This window comes from Rhinatrema bivittatum, chromosome 8, assembly GCF_901001135.1.
Source record: "Rhinatrema bivittatum chromosome 8, aRhiBiv1.1, whole genome shotgun sequence".
NCBI classification, from domain to species: Eukaryota; Metazoa; Chordata; class Amphibia; order Gymnophiona; family Rhinatrematidae; genus Rhinatrema; species Rhinatrema bivittatum.
Genome location: NC_042622.1, coordinates 272,917,634 through 272,941,347, shown reverse-complemented (window position 1 = coordinate 272,941,347; position 23,714 = coordinate 272,917,634). Strand labels below are relative to the sequence as shown.

General features: G+C 41.3%; 1 protein-coding gene across 3 annotated transcripts in view; it reads right to left on the bottom strand.

The window, feature by feature from the left end:
* The window catches only part of ACSBG2 (acyl-CoA synthetase bubblegum family member 2), a 355,967-nt gene that overhangs the window by 73,835 nt on the left and 258,418 nt on the right, over positions 1–23,714 (bottom strand). For all 3 annotated transcript variants that reach the window (XM_029610908.1, XM_029610907.1, XM_029610909.1), the window contains 2 exons: positions 4,729–4,910; positions 3,033–3,266 (listed from right to left, as the gene is read on the bottom strand). In XM_029610908.1, coding sequence (XP_029466768.1) covers positions 3,033–3,266; positions 4,729–4,910 — 416 coding nt within the window. The remainder of the gene's footprint in view (positions 1–3,032; positions 3,267–4,728; positions 4,911–23,714) is intronic.

The following is a 23,714-nucleotide window of genomic DNA, read 5'->3' as shown; positions in this document are numbered from 1 at the left end:
GCAAACACATCAAATAGCACCCAACAATTAAAACTAATAAGGATTTTAAAAATCCCTCCCTCTCCATGTCTGTCGTAGACTGGCAGCTCACAGTGAAACAAATGGAAAAGCAAAATCATCATCATTCCTCAAACAAGAAATATAAATTAGAATTGTAAAACTATATTACTAAAAAATGTTTATTTCAAAACAGCTGACAAATAGAATATCCAATAAAAAAAAAACCTCCCATACAAATTTTCAGAGATTTCCTAAATGTGACTTAATTCATCTTCTTTGAAGAATTGACAATGTTGTAACAGGGGGTTTTCCGTCCCGGTTCCTGTGGTGTTTGCCATTCACTTTCTTCTGCACTGATATGCGGCTCAACTCAAAGCGTTATGAAAATTTAATCCTCAATTTGTCCACCATTGTTACAATTATGCATTCCGAAGTGATATAAAAATAGACATAAAATACAATGATATCATTTGGGCTTTCTATATTCCCCTGAAGAAGCTGGATAGACAGCGAAATAAAGGCCTCTCTCAGGACCTAAACAAACAATATAAATCATTTCCCTTGGATTACATCACTGGATTTATGCTTTTGCAGCAATCATCCTCATTTACGGTGGTCACCTTTCAAAACTGATGTTACGCCAGTCTGTTGCAGATGGCTGCGACCTCTCATGCTCACCTCTCTTTTCCCTGCACCATCAATCCTAGGAAGAATGGCGGCCTCCACCAATCAACGCCAACCTCCCCAGCATCCCCAGGACGGCGTGGGTGCTGCCGACTGCCATCTTGTCTCTGGAATCACCTAAGGTGCACGCACAAGGGCCTCCTTTGTACACGTCATGGCAGGAACCTCGGGGGCATCCCCTCCGGATGACGTCAACTCACTGCTGTACTTAACCTTTTAGGTACCAATGTTCCACAAGTGGAACATTTTTTCATATACTTTTAATTACCTGCAAATTTTTTTATACCATATTTATGTCATATTTGGATCTAGTTAAGATATGTAAAAAGGGGCATCAGGAAATAATTCCTTCAATGAGCATGATCTAAAAGGTTAAGCTGACCGGCCCGTTGCTTCAATGAGTTAGCAAGGAGTTCCCGCATTGCTGAATCCACTCCATTCTTGGACTTCCAGTTCCAGATTCCTCTCTTGGCGTATGGACGCTCTGGGTACCCGCTGCTCGGGAGCCCTTCCGCGTTCCCGGTTATCTGCTCCTCGGAGGGCCTTCCTGCCTTGGTATACTACCTGACCCACTTCTCTGGACTCTCTCCTGGAACTACCACTTCTGAGTACTTTACTACAGACTTCAACGATTCCAGCTTTACTGAAGCTTTTCTGCGGTGTACCCCGTGCCACTACCGTTTCTCTTCAGTAGTTGTACAGTATACACTGTGTTGCAGGGTATTGCCGCACCAGCTACAAGATCCACTTCCGGGTTTCTGCACCTCAGACTTATCAGTACAGACATCCTCGATGTACCCTGCTCTGCGGGCCACTACCGGATCTGCACTTCTGAGGTATCTCTATTCGTCTGAAGGGACTTCCTCGCATACCCTGCTCTGCGGGCCACTACTGGATCTTCACATCAGTGGTATCACCCTGGGTATACCCCACTGCTCAGAACTGTACTTATTTGCATATCCCGCTCTGCACTCTGCCTTTCCTTCCTTCATAAGGAAGTCTGTCATACAGCTGTGTCCTAAGCCGCTGAGATCGCGCCAACCGATGGTGAGGCTCACAGGGCTCCTTCCTGTGGGTGGAGCATCTCTCATCTCGGCCCAGGGTTCACACTCTTACAAAAACATAACTGAGTAATGTAGTGTCAACCTGCTTCGGATTGACAGATTGTGATTTATCAACGACCAGCATTGATTTTTGTTGTTCAACAATAAGAATTGGGTTTTGAATATTTTTGATGACTGATTTGCTGTACCCATACTTGCTATTGTTTGTTTACCTTGTGAAGGAGACAAGAGTGCGTTGTAAGCTTTTTTAGCAGTAGCTGGTGAGTGGTTGTGTGTGTGAGATGTTTTTAGCTCAGCACTAGGGTGTATATTGGCTTGTTTAAATGTATTTCACAGGAAATTTTTGCATTAGATTATTAAAGCTTTTTATATTTAATACATATTGTATTTAGAGTTTTTTTGTATGTCTACAGCATTCAATTCATGTTTTTGTAAAAACTTTTGGGATAGCTCATTTTTTTTTTATTGCTTTATGAGTTTTGGTAAGGTAGTCAACTTGCTGTTCTCTCTGTATATCTATATATAAATATATATGCTTCAACATCCAAATAAACCCATGTCATTTAATACTTGGACTACATACATGGGACAATTTAAATGCATTTCGTAAATAACTGTAATTTGATAAACAGTATCATTTCATACCCAGATCTCTACCATTGACTGTTAATGGATCAAATTTCCTTTTTAAATGTCTCTTGCATGTGAGAGGAATTCCTTGCAACAGTAACCAAAGGACCTGTGGTTTGACAGCATAGAACATCAAATATTTATAGAAATATTTGTTTTCAGTTTTTATTTTGCCTGGGAATTTCAATGTTACAACAAAAACAGTCAGAAGAAAAATGACTGATAACACACTGGAGAAAAATCAGTGGAAGAGACATTTTTCTGCTGATTTCTTTTTTGTTTTAACATTGAAATTCCCAGGAAAAATAAAACAAAAACTGATAACGAAGGTCTCTAAATATGTATCATTCCCATTATCATTTGGGATTTCATTTCTTCTATAGTAAAGAAAGATACGAGACATTTCCAATAGTGTTCCCTCAGTTTCAGTAGACCTAGTCACCTCCACTTTTACTTTTCTACAGTTCCATGAAATCTTAGAGTTGTAAGAGCATGTCCACTTTCTTTAAAATATCTTGTAACCAACAGTTCTATTTCCAAAACAGCTAAGGCATTCACATAGCAGTTCTTTATGTGAATGTGTTTTCGATCACAGAGCCATCAACAAAAATTAGAGTAGAGTCTGCTGGTTTCAAATGCAAGAAGACGACATACCTCATGAGCCTGAACGCATCTGGAAGTGAGACAGTGTGAGGCCCAGAGCTTTCGCTCATTCCATATAGCTCATATACAGGAATATTAAGACTCAAGAAGAATTCCAAGGTGTCCTTAGTGATTGGAGCTGCCCCAGTGTAACACTTTGTGCATCGGTCCAATCCCAAAGCCTTACGAACTTTTTTAAACACAAGCTTGTTGGCTACACGGAATGTCACTGGTTCAGAAGATGCCCTTTAATATAAAAGAAAAGAAAACCTTTAAATTTGGTGTGTTAGACTGCAATAAAGGCAGCTGCCAACCAAAGTCCATTCAACCATGAAATTTTTAATTCAGTTCAGGGGTCTGCAACCTGAGGTTCTGAAACCACATGCAGCTCTTTGGAGACCCGAATGCGGCTCCATAACAAGGAAGCTGGTGCAAAATGGCATGATCCAAGTCAGAAAAATGGATGGGATGAGTATGATTGAAAGAGTTAAAATGACAGCTTGGGATGTTGGGGGCAGGGAGAGATTGAGAGAGAGAGAGAGAGAGAGAGAGAGAGAGAGAGAGACTGCTGGGGATGGGGGGGGACAGAGAAAATGTTGAGAATGTGGGCGACTGCACGAGTGAGAGACATCTAGAGGGTGGGTAATGAGAGAAAGTGCTGGGGATGAAAATGATTGAGAAAGCGAGAGAGACTACTAGGGAGGAGAAGACAATTTATACGAATGGCCTTATTTACAATAGGGTGGCAGCTCCCAAAATATTTTGGACAAAGAAAAAAAAAACCCAACATAAAATGACTGATTTATTGGATTAAACAGATCTAACTCAGGGGTTTGCAACCTTTCAAAATCAGCCATTTTATGTTTATAAACTAAAAGTCAGGTATTACAAGCTATTCTACAAAAATTATCAGATCAAATCAAAATTGTAAAATTAATATATTTTATATATATATTTTAGTATAACCTAGTAATACAGCAGAAAAGGACCAAATGGTCCATTCAGTCTGCCAGCAAGCTTCTTATGGTAGTAAACAGAGCATATAAACTAGCAGATTTTAAAAAGCCCTAAGTGCAAAGACGGGTGACACGCACAGGACTCAGCCTGGCCCGCGCCACACGGATTTTAAAGCCAACACTGGTATGCGCATCAAACCTTCTCCTCTCACCAAAAAGAGGAGGGGCATGGGCGGGCCAGGTCTGTAGCATGAATCCAGCACGCAAATATTTACGCGCACAAGCACACGCCGGGGGTCGCCTATCATGTAACACTACTTCTGCTTTGGACAGCGTGCAAGTCATGTAACAAAACAAAAAAATGCTCGTTAGCGGGGTTTTAAGGGTTGGGGGTGAAAGGGAGGCAGGTTAGCTAGGGGGGTTGGGAAGTCCTCTCCTTTACTGGGGCAAACTGGGGAAAAGGCCTATTGCATCGCCACATGTACCCATTCAAATTCCCACTTATGCACTCGAGACAGCATTCGCGCACACATGCGTGCGTCAATATAAAATCATGCACAGATAGCCAAATTTTATAACACACACATACACGTATGCACATGTTATAAAACTGGCGCGTCCATGTGTGCACATGCGCGTGGTTCTTCCAGTTAAAGGCATCCCAACCTTCAAAGACTCCAGTTTTTTCCAGGACTAACGATCACTAGGTAACTCAGTCAGATATTAAATTTTAGTTCTAGTGTCTAACCTACCCGTTCATCCGTTTCAGGTTCGTGAACAACCCAATATCTTTTGCCCATGCTGCCACCTTCCTTCGAAGTGTAGATGATTTGGCTCCAACAGCTTTCATTTTTTCCTGCATTTTTTCCCAAACTCGAGGGACACCCATGAAAGCTGTTGGTCTCACCTCCTTTAGGGTATTTACCAGAGAACCCTAAAAGAAACACATCTCTGTTACTACTAATACTGCATCAGCTCTCTATAAAAGGATAAGCATGCAGTTAAATACTTGACCAAATCATGCATCCTGGAGAGCAATCTCTCTACAAGTACCTGAGCAAATAAAATCCAGACAGACTACTTTGTATTCGGATGCCTAAGCAACCGTAATAAATTCTGAGTCATTATGACAGAGTAATTGTGACATCAGAATAATTCACTTTTCAAAGTCACTGGACCCATTTGCTGAATATGAGTTTTTGAAAACGATGAAACATTAATAAAAGCCGCTGGGTCAACTGAAGTAATTTATTAACAAACATTTTAATATTTAGAAGTAAGTTATATCAAGGGATGTTACTAGAAACTTCTGGTCAGACAGGTGAGAACTACTGCAATACACAGTTTTGTATTTTAGCTCATTTGGGTCTTCATAATTGTAGAGAGATAAGGTTGAGCTGGAAGTTTTGATTATGTGTGTTTTATATGATTTTACAGTCATACATTGTGCATTTTTAATATAAATGCTGAAAATATGCATAATAAATTATGTTCCTCACAGGGAGCAAATGGCTTGGATCTGGGGGTTATAAATACATATAAATAAAATTAATTAAATCTAGGCATCCAAAATTTGGTCAACTAGCTTAGGTACTGAACTTTGGCTGAAAATTGGCCTGTACAGAGATACCAAAGCATTTTGAAAGTATTCGGACGGCATTAGCATACAGAAGAAATCTTGAGGAACCAGGCTAGACAGAAGGCAGAAAAGTACTATCCAAAGGCAGCTATACTGAAGATACTAAGGCACAGAAGTATTGAAGAAATGCAAATGAGGCATGAAAGCACTCTCAATGCACTGGGGTTGATAATCTGGAATATGGAGAAATTACTTCTTACTTGATAATTTCCTTTCCTTGAGTCCACTCAGACCAGTCCAGACAAATGGGTTATGCTCACTGAGCAGGAGATTTATTTATTTATTTATTTATTTTTAATTTTTATATACCGAGGTTCTTATAGAGACTATAAATCACTCCGGTTTACATATAACGATAAACTGCCCAACATAAATAAGGGGGCTTTACATAGAACAGTGGTACATATAGAACATTATAACTGGATGACAATTTAACATAATGATAATAAATAATATAGAATAGTTTTACTGGTAATTAATAAAATTATGTAATATAAACTATATAATTTAAATATTTAACTTGGATATAGTTGAGATGAAGATGATATAGTTGAGATGATATAGTTGAGATGAAGATGAGATGAAGAGATAGAGATGAAGAAAAATAAGTAGAGAGCTTTTTACAAGATAGAAAACAAATAGGGAGGAGGAGTAGCCTAGTAGTTAGAGCAATGGGCTACGAACCAGGAGACCAGGGCTCGAGTCCCGCTGTCACTCCTTGTGACCTTGGACAAGTCACTTTACCCTCCATTGCCTCAGGTACATAACTTAGATTGTAAGCCCTCTGGTGATAGGGAAATACCTACAGTACCTGAATGTAAACCGGTGTGATATCTCAGATCGAATGTCGGTATATAAAAAATAAATAAATTAAATAAATAGTTCTATTCCAGGGAGAAATCTCTAATGTGAAGGAAGTATAATGGGGTATACCTCAAAGGACATCTCTTTCCCCACTAATTACCATATTTGTTACAGTTGGGACAGTTTGACATGCTGGTTGCAGTACATTTAGCTATGCAGATCATGTGCAGATATTGGTACTACTAGGTAAAGATGTTGAAGATTTTCTTGTGCACAAATCTGTTTGACTCAGTTGGCTCAGTGGTTGAAAAGCAGTAATTTGGTTGCGAATATTAGTAAAATGTAAGTGCTTTGGTTAGGAATGGGGGAGGTTCAAAAAGGATTGAAATTGAATTATGTTGATTTGATAATGAAAAAAGTAGTAAGATCCTTGGGCATAATTTTGGATTCAGGTCTAAGTTTAGAACATCACATTTCGCAAGTGTCAATCGTTCATCTGAAAATAAAAATGGTAAGATAGTTTAGACCTTTTCTGGATTGGAATTCTTTGAAAAACTGTAGCTTATGCACTTATATTATCCCATTTGGATTAGTATAATGCTTTAGAATTATCAGTAAACTTATTGCGCAAGCTACAGGTAATCCAAAATACTATTGCACGCATAGTAACTGGGAGCCTTAGAAGATCTACATCAAGGCTATTATTGGGCCCTACATTGGCTCACGGTGAACGTGTGTCACAAATTAAAAATTTTATTGCTTGCATTAAGTCATTGCATGGCCCATGTCCTCCATATTTAAAAGGAAAATTAAAATGGTACGAGGCAGGTAGGAATCTGCACTTGTCAAAAAGCACTTCCTCGAGCTACCAAATGTTAAAGCATTTTGCCAGAAGCGATTACAAACAAGTTATTTTCAGGTGAGATTCCTACCCTATGAAACTTCCTTCCTTTAAATTGGAAGGACAAAAAGGAAATGTTGAAGTTACGTAAGAACTTAAAAAGCTGGCTCATGACAGTGGTTTTTAGTGATCAGTGATTATATGAAGTTAGTATGGAATTTTCTCTTAAAAATTCTCAGTCTCAGAATAACTTGGCTCATGACAGTGGTGTTCAGTAACTCAGTAGTTGGCAATTGTATTATTTTATTATTGATGTATTTTATGCGATTGTTTGATTGTTATATTTTTGTTGTAAATTGTTTTGGAATATTTGACCTCGAAAGAGATTGATAAATTTTAAATAAGACAAACTCCAAATGCTCACATATGCCACAGAAGTAGAAGACTTTCTAGCCTATAACAGAATATTTACCACCTCTCAGGAATAACCCTTTTTTGTTAATTTGCCCTCTCAAGAGTCAGGACATAAAACAAAGCAGACCGGATCCTTGTGCACAATTGGACCCAGAGACAGTAAGTCTCTGTGCGGAGGGAATCTTAATGGCTCTTCGAGCAACAGTCATGCGAGTTCTGCATACCAAGGGCACCTTAGCCAACATGAAGCAACCAGAATTACTAGGCCCGGTTGACCAGAAATCTTCTGAATCACTTTTCCCAACAAAGGCCATGGAGGAAAAATATACAGAACCTCTCCCACAAGTCAGCACTGAACCACATCCAAACCGGATGAACGTTTATCTCTTCTCAGACTGAAAGACTTGCTCACTTTTGCATTGCTGGATGTTGCCATCAGATCCATCAGTGGGATGCCCCACCTGGATACTATTTAACTGAACACATCCTGAGACAGGGACCACTCTTCCAGATCCAACAAATGTCAACTGAGAAAATTGAGTTGTATATTCTCCACCCCTATATGTGGGAAGCTGAAATCACTTTCAGATTCTCTGCCCACCTCATCTGCCACCTGCAGAATTTTATATACCTCATTGACAATTCACATATGCCAATGCCATGGCATTGTCATTCTGCCTGGCCTCTTAGCAGCGGAGAAAAGTATAGCAGAGCCAAGAAAATGGCTCTAGCCAACAAATGTTTTATGGATCACTTTGATTCCATTACTGACCACAGTTCTTGAGCCCCTGATTCAGACAATTAGCTCCCCAGTCTGATAGGCTTGCATCTGTTGTCATTATTACCCATGATGGGGGCTCAAGATCCACACCCAGTACTAAAATCTTGGAATTCAGCCACCACTGCAAGTTGTTCCTGACCTCTTTTGGCACTAGCAGCTGAATGCAATAAACCAGAGACTGTGAATCCCACCTGGAAAGTAAAACCCTCTGCAGAGATCTCATGTGGGCCCTCACCCAATGTACCGGTTCAAGGCTACTGCTGTGGAACTGAGAAGCTGCTAACTCCAAACTGTTGGGAACCTGGCCAACTGCAACAAACAAACTTGCTGATTCGCTTGTGAATCCTTTGTTCCATCAGATTAACTCTACCTTGCTTTGGGTTGAAAAGGGCTTCCAGATAATTCCAGAGTTTGAGAAGGCTTCAATTTGTTCTTAGAAAAAAATTGACCGTCCAACCCAAGTTCTGCATAAGCTGTACCACTCTCCTGGTAGCCAGTGTACTTTTCTGCTCAGACATCACCCTAATCAGCCAATAATCTAGATAAGGGTGCATCAAAATTCCCTCTCGTCACAGAACTGCTGCCAAGACAACGATCACCTTTAAACAGGTTCAGGGCACCATAGCTAATCCAAAGGGAAAAAGGCCCGAAACTGGAAATGTTCTCCCAGCACTGCAAAGCAAAAGGAACCACTAATGCTCTCTACGTATCAGAATGACGACAAGCCTCTGTCTTCAAATCCCAATAAGGAGAGACATCCTTCTTGCCTCACTACTAGAACAATTGATTTTAAGGTTTCCTTTCTGAAATGAGTCACTTGCAGGAACTTGACTTGTTTCAGATCCAGGATGGGACGAAAAGTTCCCCCTTTCTTGGGAACCATGAAGAAAACTGAACATCCCAGTCCCTTTTGCAACTTTGGGAGTAGAACTGCTGCTTCAGAGCAATGAACCTCGCAAGCATTGTTTTTACCATCTTCTGCTTCGTCCCTGATGGCAAGGGGAAACCATAACTGTGTCTGAAACTGAACAGAAAAATTCTAATGCATAACTGTCCCAGATGACTTCCAGAAGCCACAGGTCTGAAGTACTCTGGGCCCATCTCTGGTAAAACTTTGATAGACAGCCCCCTATCTCTGGCACTAGGCCCCCAAACTCTCATTGGAGGGTCTAGAGGAACCTGACCCAATAGACCCATCCTTCCCCACTTTCCTGGAGGGCCAAAAGGATATATCTACTAAACGACCAGGACGTCTGAGAAATCAGAGGAATGAACCTGTCTATATATCTCCTAGAGTCAGCAGGAGAGTCTTCTGTTGTGGGTTGGAAGAGAATGAGGGGGATTCTTTGGCATATCCTCCAGAACCCTAGGCACTTTTGAATCACCCTGGCCATCTTTTCTAGATCTTCTCTAAAACATCTGTCCTTTAAAAGAGCAGCTTAATCAAATTGGTCCTAAAAATGGAATCCACTGACCAATTTCGCAGCCAAATAAGTTGTCTTGCCGCAGCTATATATAACACAGTAACATAGTAAAAGATGGCAGATAAAGACCAACATAGTCCATCTAATCTGCCCAGCAAGTTTTGTGTTTTGGTTTGTTTTTTTTGCCACTCTGTGCAAGCCACATCCAAAACTTCTAAGGGTAGTAGCAACTGCCATTCCATACAGACTATCCCAAACTGTAACAGAAAAGTTACTCAATTTCTTCATTTCCATTCTTTAACCAGCAGGAATCCTCTGTTTGTCTCACGCCCTTTTGAATTCTATTAATGTTCTTGTCTTCACCACATCTTTCGGGGGGGGGGGGAGGGGCATTCCATTCATCTACCACCCTTTCCATGAAGAAATGTTTCCGGACATTGTTTCTGAATCTTAATCCTCAGAATTTCATACCATGACCCCTAGTTTTATAGATTCCTTTCCATTGTAAAAAATTTGATTTTTGTACTTCAATTCTTTTCAGGTATTTTAAGTTCTATAATCATATCACCCCATCTCTGCTCTCTTCCAAGGTATACTCATTAAAGCTCCCTCAGTCTCATCTCATATGGCTTTCCATACAGACCCTACACCATTTTGGTCGCCTCTCTCTGCACTGCTTCCAATCTGTCCTTATCTTTTTTTGAGATTAGGTCTCCAGTACTGAATACAGTATTCCATGTAAGACCTCACCAAGTATTCGTACAGGGGAATTATGATGTCCTTATTCCTGTTGGTTAAGCCTCTTTCAATTCATCTCGGCATCCCTCTGGCTTTAGTTATTGCCTTGTCACATTGTCTCACCACCTTCAGATCATAAACACACTCACTCCAAGGTCTCTCTTCCAGTTTGTGCCCAGTCTTTCACCCCCCAGCAAATACAACTCCTTGGGATTGCCATACCCCTAAATGCATGGCATTGAATCCAACTGCCAAATCTTCAATCATTTCTCAAGTTTTTCTAGATCACTTCTCATTCTCTCTACTCCTTCATGCGCATCTGCTCCTTTGCACATCTTGGTATCATCCACAAAGACAAAATTTTACCTTCTAATCCCCCTACAATATTCCTCATAAGGATATTAAACAAAACCATTCCCAAAACAGATCTTTGAGGAATTCCACTTTCTTCAAAATAGGTTCTATTTAAAATTACTACTCTCATATGTCTGTCTAACAACCAATTTGTAATCCATTCCACCACCTTAGGACCCACTCCCAGGCAGCTCATTTTATTTAGGAGCCTCCTATATGGGACCATATCAGAAGTCTTGCTGAAATCCAAGTAAAGTACACAGAGAGCTTTCTCTTGATCCAATTTTCTAGTCACCAAATCAAAAAAGATCAATTAGATTTATTTGACAGGACCTTCCTCTGGTAAGACCATGTCTCAGATCCTGTAACCTACTGGACTGCACATGGTTCATTATCTTTTGCTGTAGTAATCCCTCCATTAATTTCCCCACCACTGAGGTAAGCTTAATTGGCCTGTAGTTATCAGTCTCTTCCCTACTTTGTGAAGAGAGGCTACAACCACCCTTCCATCTTCAGGATCTATTGAATAGATCTTTCAGCAGATTCATCAGCATTTCTCAGAGCTCCCCAAGTATCCCGGGATGTATCTCAATTTTTAGTTTTGCTAGTTCCACTCAAATCTCCTCTGTAAATGGGTATGTATCTATCCCCCATCATCTGTACTCTTGTTAGCTAACAACAATCCCTCTCCATAATGAAAAAACTGAACTGGTTTAATATTTCTGCTATTTCTTCATCTTTCTCCACACCTTGTTCCTAGTCTCCTTTCAATTTTACAATGCCACCTCTAGCCTCTTTCTTTCTCTGATGTATTGCTTCACCTCTCTGGCAATCTTTTCTTCCTCTCAAGCTTTCGCAATTCTGACTTCATTCCTCATTTCCTTCAGCTACCAGATATTCTTCCCTGTGTTCCACTTTTCGAGTTCCTTCATACTTTTTGAATGCCACTCTTTTTGCCTTTATTTTCTCAGTCACCACTTTAGAGAACCAGATCAGTTTCATGTTTTTCTTACTTTTTATCATAAATGTTGGTCACTTTTGTTCTAGATACTTTTAATTTGGCCCACTCTTGTTCCACTTCACAGATTTTCTCCCAGCCTTCTAGCTCCTTCTCAGGATACATTGCCATTTTACCAAAGTCTCTGCTTTTGAAATCCAGGACCTTAATCTTTGTGTGACCCCTCCCCTCTTGGCCACTATATCCAACCATATTGTTTGAAGATCACTGGTTCCTAAGTGGGTGCCTACATGGACATCTGTGAGTACCAAATCCAGTAGCACTCCTCCCCTCATGGGTTCCATCACCATTTGCCTGAGCATAACCCCTTGAAGAGCATCCACCATCTCTCTACTTCTTGCACATTCTACAAGAGGGATGCTCCAGTCCACATCCAGCAGATTAAAACCACAATGAACACTTCTCCCTGCCTTCCCACTTTTTGGATGTCTTCAGTCAGATCTCTATCTGGTTCTTAACTGATTTGGAGACCTGTAGACCACACCAGTGTAATGGAAGTGCCATCATCTCTCTTTAAGACAACTCATAGTGCTTCCTCTTTTCCCCATACATTTCAGTTGCTCAGATATTGTTTTTGACATAAAGAGCTACTCTTCCCCAATTTTTATCATCTCTGTCTAGGTTATAGCCTAGTATGGCCATATCCCATTCATGAGACTCACTGAATCATGCTTCCATAATAGCAATATCTGCCTCCACCATTAAGGCTTGCAGATCTGGGATTTTATTGCCCAGACTATAAGCATTTATGCTCATAGTTTTACAGATTTTCTCCCTGTTTGCTGCTCTTCCTGGACACTTTTTCTGCCCTATTGAATTGATTTTAGTTAACTTCTCTGCCCACTTCCTTTATTTGTCAGGGATGACATTCCAACTTCCTCTGAAACAACCATCCTAAGGTTTAAATGCCTTATTGACATATGATTTGAATTTTTCACTTAGGATTCTTTTTCCTGCCACAAACAGATGTAAACTATCTATATCAGAGCATTTTACTGTTCTTCCTTACCCCAGGTTTTGAGCCATGCATGGAAGTTGTCTCTATGGCTTAGCCTTTCCTTCTCCTTTCCATGAACAAGTAATACGTCTGAAAAGCCAATATAGTCTTTGCCATGTGCCCAATCTGCTTCCCCAGAGTGTGGAAATCTCTGTATTTAAAAACTTTCTAGGCTACTTATCAACCTTCCTAAGCTATTTACAGTTTAAAATGTTCATAAATAAAACAAGCTAAAAAGACAAAGTCAGGATATAAAATAAAAAGACACTGGATGCTGTTTCTAGCAAGGTCATTGGTCCTCAGATATTTATTTTAGAGTCCTTAATTCTTTCTTCTTTAATTGCATTGATTATCTGGTTCACATTTTTACCAATTGAGAATCCTGGAAAGTGTTTAACCATTGTGTTCCCCTCAATATGAATTCTCAAATCAGTGCCTTTGATGATTTGAGTCTCCCAGCACAAGGAGTTTTCTGTTATGACTTGATAGTGTTATGGGGTATGTATGTGTATTTGGTATCTTCTTTCTTTTCAAATACCACTTCAGTTTCCATTCCTAGAACATCTTCATTTTCTAAAATAGAAAAGGCATTTTATACTGATATCATTTAAGAGAGTGGGTGCCTATGTCACAGGTCTTATCCCACCAGAGCCCACTGTAATCCATTTATTCCTGGGTTTCTGGTTGCTCTGTGGAAGTGGGTGTAGACATTCAGGCTGCATAACTGGGAAGAGTGGGTGTCTCTGGGTGACAGGTCTTATCCTATCAGACCCAACAATAACCACTTATTCCTGGGCTCCTGAATCTTCATGATAATGGGGGAGACTTCTTGGGTGGTTGCTAACCCTTAGCCCAGGCAGCCGCTATGATAGCATTGCCCTTCACTGCTCACTCCATCCCTCACACCTGGACAGCAGAAGAGACACATTTAGCCCACCTTTGTTTTTGGGTGTAATGGCCACAGCTGGCTTTCTTATATCGTTTTCAACAAACAAAAATTGCTAACCTATTGTACCTCAGTCATATACCTCCTCAGATCACTGGGTTGCCCCTCTTTGCCACTCGCCATAGATGCCAGTAAGGTGGCAATTTTTTCACTGGTCCCCCGCCACGTTGCCAAGCAAAAGGGCCCACACCGGGCATCACCATGCCCTTCCTTTTACTGCACTACCGACCGTGAAGGACCAAAATAAAATTAAGGCTGGGCGGATATTATCTGGCCTAAGCCCTGGCCAGAAATCCAGTGTAAAACATGTATTCCCCATTAATTATCCATTGGCTTGGGTATCCCACTGCCTCTACCAGCTGTAACAATCAAATGCTTACAAACACATGATTTGCAATCTGACTAACATGGAAACCTCTCTGTGCTCAGTGTAATAAGGCTAACATTAACATCTCTCTGTGCTCGTCGTAATAACATGACCAACTGGTACTAACAATATTAGACAGAGATCTCCCACAAATAAATCTTCCATGCACTCCCCTCCCAATCACAAATATTGGCCTGCCTTTAATTTTATCGTTAGTTATGCATAATCTCAGGCATAGTGTGGGTGGGGTGGAGGTCTGCCGGTAGGCAAAGCAGAAGGAAGGGATAGAGCAGACCCGGGAATTTAAATCCCCTTTTACATCATCTCCTAGCGAAGGACTGTAAGCCCATGCGCCCAACTCTGCCTGACCCCCCTCCGGACACGTCGCCCCGCCATGTCACAGTGATGCAGTCAGCCGGCGTGTGAGATGAGGAAGGGAACAGGGGGTGGGGTGCATGGGACAGCGACCACATTGGGGATGGGAATGGCCAGGCATGCTCTACAGCACTGGACTAAAAGCGGGCTCCCTGCACAGGCCCACAAACTAGCCTGAGCAGCCACTATGATAGCATTACCCTTCACCGCTCGCCCCTCCCCTCACACCTGGACAGCAGAACAACGACATCATTTAGACCATAGCTTTGTTTTTGGGTGTAATGGCTGCAGCCAGCTTATATCATTTTCAAAGTAAACAAAAATTGCTAACCTACTGTACCCAAACAGATTATCTCCACAGATCACCAGGTTGCCCCTCTTTGCCACCCGTGCTGTGGATCCCAGCAAGGCAGTGATGTTTTCACAGGCCCCCACGCCACTTTGCCAAGCAAGGAGGCCCACATCAGGCATTACCATGTCCCTCATTTTACTGCACTACCGGCCGTGAAGGCCCAAAATAAAATTAAGTCTGGGCGGCTGATATTCGGCCTAAGCCCTAGCCAAAAATACAGAGTAAAACATGTCTTCCCTGTTAACAATTATCCACTGGCGGTACAGGCGTGAGACAGTGCTAAACTTGCCTCATGCCCACCCCACACCCTTTAAGGAGTAATTCAAAGCTTCCTGCAGTGCATTATTGAATAAATTGTATCCGATGTATGAGATCTTGTCTGTAAAAACCCTCACACTGTTAGCCCACTCGTGCATTATTTGATGGCCCCCAATTTGCCAATTTAATTTCTTGTGACCCCACTTCCACAACTTCATATCAGACCATTTGATCCATAGAATATATGACAAGAAGAAAATAGTCTGAACATATTCGCAAATTGTACCAGATCACTTTTTGTAAATTATCAATTGTCTGCAAATAATGTTTCCCAAGGCATTTCCCCCCCAGGTGAATTATCACCACTTTGGGCACTGCAACCCTGTCTTTCTTCCACCGTAAGAAAAAGTTAGTAGTAGTTCTCAGCGCATGCTGCAGAGACTGAATCAAGAAATGCACCGTATGGAGCAAGACATAAGGGAGGACCATATTGGCGACCTGTGACTTCTGTACTGCCCAATGCGTGAAGGCATGTCCCAGGATCCAAACCCTCCTTCGTCTGGAGGGGAGGAAGGGGTAAATCTAGAAAGGAGATCTATTCACAATGCTATGCACATGAGCTAAGTCCAATCGGACATATGACTTAACAGCGGCAGACTTCCATCTCCCAATTATCTGCATTGTTTCCATATGAAGCCCTGCAGGCCGCCCCTATTCTAAAAGAATAGGGGCCAAATTCCATTGTAGTAAAATCCAATTAGGACAATGCTGCTCTGAAAAGTTGCAGTGAACTGATATCAGGTAAGCGAAACTATCGAGGTAAATAAACAGATGCATGCCTCCAGTGGGACACCTTGCTAAGTACATCCATAGGTTCTTAACTGGACAAGTGAATAGTGATCCTTTTAATGCAGAGTGTTGAACCTTGAGCCGCTTGGTCCATCTTTGACTTGTGTATGTTGAAGTACCACTTGACCTTTGATCTCAGTGGAGGTTTTTTTTTTTAAACAGTAACCCATTATGGCCAGAGTCTATCTTGGACCCTGCCACCAGCTTGCTCACATGCAGCGCACCAAAGAATGCAAGAGAAAATGCATACTGGAACAGTATGGTTTCAAATTCTGATTCACATACAACTGATAATGTGTGCCATAACAAATCAATACATCATGTTTCACAGGGTGTCAAATCATTTCAAATTCCAGCTTTCCCGGCCCACCCAGTCAACAGTTTTACTATAAAACTTAGTAGGATTGTCCCAACATTACACCTTCATAAAGAAGGCAAAACCAACCAAATGATTGGTCACAGAGACACAAGATAATCTGGAATCTCTCACATCCTCTGTATTTGTTTGTTGTTTTTGTATACCGATATTAGATTGAGATATCACATCGGTTCACATATAAACTGAACAGTAAATAAGGCATGGGCTGCTCATTTTTACAGTATGACTTAGAACGGTTAACATTTAACAGTTTGATTTGGAACATTTAGAACATTTAACAGGGAACTAATTATTACACATGTGCCAAGGAAAATTGGTGGCTTGCATATCGGAAACATAGCTTAGGAAGGAGATTCATTCATAGCTTGGGAGCTGTTGTGACAAGGGCAGCTTGAATGAATGACGATTCACTTACAGGCAATGGTTAGGGCAGAGGCGAGGATTCTTGGAAAACTAGGGTGGGGGTGAGCTAGGTTTCTGGCGGAAAGGCTTTCAGGAATAGCCATGATTTGAGGTGGGGTTTGTTTTTTTTTTTAATTTATAAAATTTTATTAACCGGCAAATTATAAACAAAACAGTTGTTTCACTATATCAGGATATACATCAAGTAACAATTAAAAGAACAACGTACAGGAATCCCAACATAGAGTACATGAAAAAGCCAGTAGTTAACTTTTTATTTTGAACCTATATGTGTCCCCCCAGTCCCCCACCCCCCCCCTTACTTCCCAAAAGAAATCCACAAATGTTAGCCACTTATATATATCTTCATATATAGTGAGCCCTAGCAATCTAAGACTATAGCTGCATAATTTATTTATTTATTTATTATTTATTTAACGTCTCTTCTATACCGATATCCGTTCGCACATCTCATTGGTTCACAAAAAACAAGAACTTTTGGGCGGAGCCCTTACATATAACATATAAATCGAAAAAATTAGAAAAATACAATTAACTTTTGGGCGAAGCCATTACATATAACCGAGATAAAAAACATTAAACAGGGAGAGTGGATAATGCTGAGTCGGCAACACAAATAGCCATAAATCAATGAGTAGATACAACAAAAACTGAAACCAAAACTATAAGTGTCCATGTGCACAGTACAAAAACAGCGGGCCCAAGGCATTCATTAGTCATATATCGATGGATAAATTACAGAGAAGATTTAAGTAGTGGGGGGTGACATGGGGTAGGCTTGTTGAAAGAGCCAGGTTTTCAGGTTTTTTTTTTGAAAGTGGGTGTATATGTCTCCAGGCGTATATCATGAGGCAGGGAGCTCCATATGGTGGGGCCGGCGAGAGAAAAGGCTCTGCTTATAGTGGAGGAGAGTTTAAAAGATTTGATGGGTTGGGCACGTAGGGTTCCTTGGAGGGCTAGGCGGGTGGGTCTATTGGAGGTGAGGGGGAGGAGGGGGGGGGTTGATCCAATTGAGGTTGGCGTTTAGCAGACTTTTGTGTATGATGGAGAGTGCTTTATAAAGAATCCGTGAGTGTATTGGGAGCCAGTGTAGTTCGATAAGTGTGGGAGTGATATGGTCTCTTTTTTTTGTATTTGACAGTATCCGAGCGGCGGCATTTTGTAATAGTTGTAATGGCTTGGTATGTGTAGCGGGGATGCCGAGAGAGTGCGTTACAGTAGTCTATTTTAGACAGAATAATAGACTGGAGAACTGTACGGAAATCAGAGAAGTGTAGCAGAGGTCTGAGTTTTTTTTATTGTTTGTAGCTTAAAATAGCATTCCTTTATGATGTATTTAATGAAAGGTTTAAAGGTAAGATGATTATCAATAAGGACACCTAAGTTGCGAATGTGTGATGGGAAGGTGGTGGATGAGTATGCAAGTGGGATGTCTGGGAGCGGTTGCCTATTAGATATGATTAATAGTTCAGTCTTGTTAGGATTTAGAGCTAGGTGCATGTCATTTAGGAGTTGGTTGATGGAGGAAAGGCAGGATTCCCAGTTTTGTAGAGCAGTTTGGATAGAGTCAGAGAAAGGGAAAATGAGTTGTACATCGTCAGCATAAATGAAATGCTTGATGTGAAGGTTAGTGAGAAGCGTGGTAAGGGGAATCATGTATATATTAAAGAGGGTAGAGGAGAGGGAAGAACCTTGGGGCACACCTTGGGGAAGACTGATGGAGTCAGATTCATTATTATCCACTAAGACAGTAAAAAAGCGATTTTGGAGATACGATTGTATCCAGGCGAGGGCATTGCCAGTGATCCCAATACTCCTGAGGATGTTGAGGAGGACATCATGATTGACTGTGTCAAACACAGCCGAGATGTCAAGCATGGCGATCAGATAAGAGGATCCTGAGTCGGTTCCTCTGATGAGTGTATCGTGTAGGGAGAGCAGCAACGTTTCAGTACTTAAATGCTTCCTGAAACCATGTTGGGTGGAAGGGAGAATATTGTTTTGTTCAAGGTGATCGGAGAGGCGTGAGTTAACTAGTTTTTCAAGGACTTTAGCTAGGAGGGGTAGGTTGGAAACCGGTCTGTAATTAGACAAAGTGGCGGGGTCAAGATTGGGTTTTTTGAGTAGCGGTTTCACTACTGCTTGTTTGAGAAAATTAGGGACTGTGCCGTGCTCTAGAGAACAGTTGAGAATATTTGATAGTGGTTTGGCGATCACCTTGTGTATAGATAGAAGGAGTTTAGAAGGGATGGTTTCAGAGGGATGTGATGAGGGTTTCATTTTTTTTAGGATGTTCTCTACTTCCAGGGAGGACGAGGAGTCAAAAGAGGAGAGGGAGACTGTAGAGTTGATAGTGGGAAGACAGATATTGAGGTTATTGTGAGAGAATTGTGCAGTGATGGAGGAGACCTTATTTTTAAAAAATTGTGCTAACTCATTGCAACGATTTTTAGAGGAGTTAGTTGGTTGTTGTGTGTGGGCGGAAGAGGTCAGGTCGGCAACCATAGAGAAAAGGGCCTTGGGGTTATTTTATTTTATTTCGGATTTTTATATACCGGCATTCGAGATAGCAATCACATCATGCTGGTTCACATAGAACAGGGGTGCAAAGTAAAACATTAACTATAACAATGGTGCGGAAAAATGCAGTTACATTTAACAGGGAGACTAGAACTTGGCGAAGAAGGAAGAGAAAGGACAGATTATTAATTCAAAAAAGGCTAACGATAGTTGATGGAGTTGAGGGATGACGTTATGTTGCAGACCATGTATTTTTTTGGCGTAGTATTCACGTTTGGTTTGTAGGATGGAATTTCTATATTCGTGCATACGTTGATAGTAGAATGTTTTGGTTGCGGGGGGGGATTGGTGTTTGCGCCAGGACCTTTCCGCGGCTCTGAGTTGGATTTTAAGATTTCTAAGGACAGGCGTGTACCAGGGTTTTCTATTTCTACGGTTCGGGTTGACAGTTTTCGTTATTAGAGGGCAATGTTTATTGGCAATGCTAAGGGTGAGGTTAACCCAGGTGGAGAAGGCGTTATCTGGGGATGATAGGTCAATTTGATTGTCTATGTCTGAGCATGCTTGTGTGATGGTATCTACATTGCAGGATTTGCGAAATTTGAAAGATATGGGCTGACGGGGCAGGGAAGTAGAACTTTCTGGAAGGGTAAGTTTAGTCTTAATCAGGGAGTGATCAGACCAGGGTACTGCCATGCATGATGGGGGAGTTGATAAAAATCAGATCAAGGGTGTGGCCAGCTTTATGTGTGGGAGAGTTCACAATTTGTTGGAAACCCATAGCTTCGAGGGAGGAAAGGAAAGCTTCACAGGCCAGGGATTGCGGGGAGGTATCCACGTGTAAGTTAAAGTCTCCTAGGAGAATCGTGGGTATGTCAGGTGATAGTGCGTTTGCAAAGAATTCAATAAGGGGGGGATGAATCTTTCTCTAGGAGACCAGGGGGGGTATAAATGAGACATAGTTGGAGTGATTTCGATTTGAAGAAGCCAATTTCGTACTGATATGGGATATCACATTTCTGGGACAATAGTTGGAGGTCCTTTTTTTACGGCCAGGAGTATGCCGCCTCTCTTCTTTTTCCGAGGGATTGAGAATACATCGTAGTTATCTAAGGGTAATTGGTTGATGAGGGGAATGTCATGTTGTTTGAACCAGGTTTCAGTGACAGCGCATATTTCTGGTTTAGAATCAGTGAGAATGTCATGTAGAAGATGGGTTTTCTTTTGGAGAGATTGTGCGTTGAAAAGGATAATGGAAATGAGTGATAGACTGATGGCTTGAGTGCGTGTGAGGGTGTGTATTGGGATAAGCCTTCTTTTGTTGTGAGGGGTCTTGTGGTATGTGGTCTGATGTGTGAATGAACGGGAAAGATTTTGGTGGTGTCCTGGCTGATAGGCTAATGAGCAATCGCCGATTAAAGGAGGCATTGTTGAACTGCAGTGTAATGCAGATAGCGAGTTAATACCTGCAATCATATGTAATCCATTTATCCAAGTCTCCCACCTTCAAAGAATGAGTACCTCACATTATTAAACTCAATATTACAAGTTGGTAGACAATTTCCATTGTTCGAATAAGGACCATACTTTCTTATATTTTGACATCATCTTATGTTTGTGCGCTGTAATTTCCCCTAAGGCGTGAGTTGATATCATAAGTTTGTATATAACCTGTATAGTAGGGATCTGTGGGTCCTTCCACACCCGAGCAAGTGCCACTCTTGCAACTGTCACAGTGTATTTAATAAAAGCGTTCTGACAACTCGATAAGTCTAGGCTGTCTTTATTGAGTAATGCCTGGGCAGGAGTGAGAACAATTGTCCTTCCCAAAACTAAGGTCAGCCAGTTAGAAAGGGTAACCCAAAAGGATTGTAGTTTAGGACAGTCCCACCACATATGGAAAAAGGTATCAACACCTTGGCAAGTTTTCCAACATTGACTGGACCGATTTGGTTGAATGCGGTGTAATCTGGCTGGAGTCCAGTACCACCTAAACAACATCTTGTACCCATTTTCTATGTGTGCAGCGGAGATGAGGCCCTTCCCCAGCGAATGAGAAAGGCGCTTCCATTCGTCCAATGTCCATGAGACATCCATAATATGTGTTTCTTTTGACGATGGGGCGCCTACTATCATGGCATAAAGTCGTGATATATGCTGTCGAACCTTGGCAGCTTGCTGACACATAGCTTCAAATGGAGGTATACTCATGGGTAAGGTTCCTAGCTTTAGTGCATGTGTCATAAAATGTCTGATTTGTACATAAAAATAGTGATCCTTAGATTCCAGAGCATAACGTTCTTGTAATATATGGAAAGGAACAAAGCCCTCTGGCTCCCACAAATTTGCCACTTTAACTATGCCCTGAGTCTTCCATTTTGAAGACCTTAGAGAATGTGCCTCTTGGTTGAAGGATTGGTGGTGGAATAAGTGTGTACTAGAAAAAAAACTAGACGATCCCCCACCAATACTCGCCGCCACTTGTACCACACTTCCAATGTGGCCTGCACAGTCTCGGGAAGGGAAGGGTTCGGACTCCATGTGCTTCTGCTTTGCCACAAAAGAGCGGATAAGGGGAGATCTCCTACCATCGCCTGTTCCAACTGTGCCCATGGTTTCGCTAACTGTGAATTATTCCATTCCACTGCCACCTTCAGATGCGCCGCTCCATGATAGCCTAATAAATACGGCATTCCTATCCCTCCTTGAGATTTAGAAAAGTATATGAGTTTCCTTTTAATCCTAGGTTGTTTCGCCTTCCACAAAAATTTAAAGAGTCTGTCTTGCCATTTATTAATCAATTTGGTAGGCACCACAATGGGTAAAGTTTGAAAGAGATATAGAAGTCTGGGTAAAATGTTCATCTTTATTATGGCTAATCGCCCCAACCACGAAATATGGTAGCGATCCCATTCCTCTAGTTCTTTATATATTTTCGATAACAACGGGGGGTAGTTAAGCTGGTACAGATCTTCATGACTTTCAATATATATCCCCAGATATTTCAATTTCCCTTTAGCCCATTTAAATGGATGAGACTTCTTAAGCTGATCCACTTGCATGTCAGGTACTGTTATATTTAGCAATTCAGATTTGTCCCAGTTTACTTTAAAACCGGACACTCCACTGAAAGACGTTATTTCTTCCGTGAGTGCTACTAGAGAATCTTTGGGGTTAGTTATGGTGAATAGAATATCGTCCGCAAAAAGGGACATTTTAGAGGAAAAGGGACCCACTCCCAGCCCATGGATATTGTTATTTGCTCTAATATGGTGTGTAAAGGGTTCAAAAAATAGAGCGAAGAGCAAGGGGGAGAGGGGACACCCCTGTCGAGTACCCCTCCCCACGACAAAGGGAGGAGAGTATCCCCCGTTGATTTTCAGGCAGGCTTGAGGCGCCTCATACGATTTCCGAATCCAATGAATAAATCTATCCCCAAACTGAAAAGCTTTCATAGTTTGGAACAAAAAGGGCCAATGTACCAGATCAAAAGCTTTTTCAGCATCAATCGCTAGTAGAACTAGAGGGATGCGTTCCGCCCGAGCCAGCCCTATAAGATCAATTATTTTCCGGACATTGTCCGATGCCATTCTGCCCGTTATAAACCCTGATTGATCAGAGTTAATTATTTGAGGAAGAAAGTTATTTAGCCTATTAGCCAGAATTTTCGCTAATATTTTCATATCTAGATTGATTAGTGAAATAGGGCGATAAGAACCACAATTAGTAGGATCTCGGCCCAGTTTCAGTAAGAGTCACACCAGCTAGGTTAGCAGCTGTAGAAAGGGATATGTCACCCTGTAAGGCATTAAAGAGTTTTACCAATAGGGGGGTTATTAATCCTATGAACTTTTTATAAAAGGCGGCTGTAAAACCGTCTAACCCTGGGGATTTCCCCATTTTCAAATTTTTTTTTATAGCCCATGTAACCTCGACCGGGGAGATATTGCGGTCTAAGAATTCCTGAGTGGCCGGTGAGATGAGAGGAAGAGAGGATTGAGATATATAAGAATCTATCTTCTCCATATCTATATTGACTTCAGCTGCATATAGGTCGGAATAAAACCTGATAAATCTCTGCCTGATATCCGTATTGGATGTTACCATTATGCCATGTTAATCCTTTATTTTAATGATATTGTTCTGCAGTTGTTGAATCTTAAGCTTTCTAGCCAATTGTTTACCTGCTTTATTCCCCCCCTCGTAGTATAGTTGTTTAGTGAGAGTCAATTTGTGCGCGATCTGGGCCGCCTCCAGCT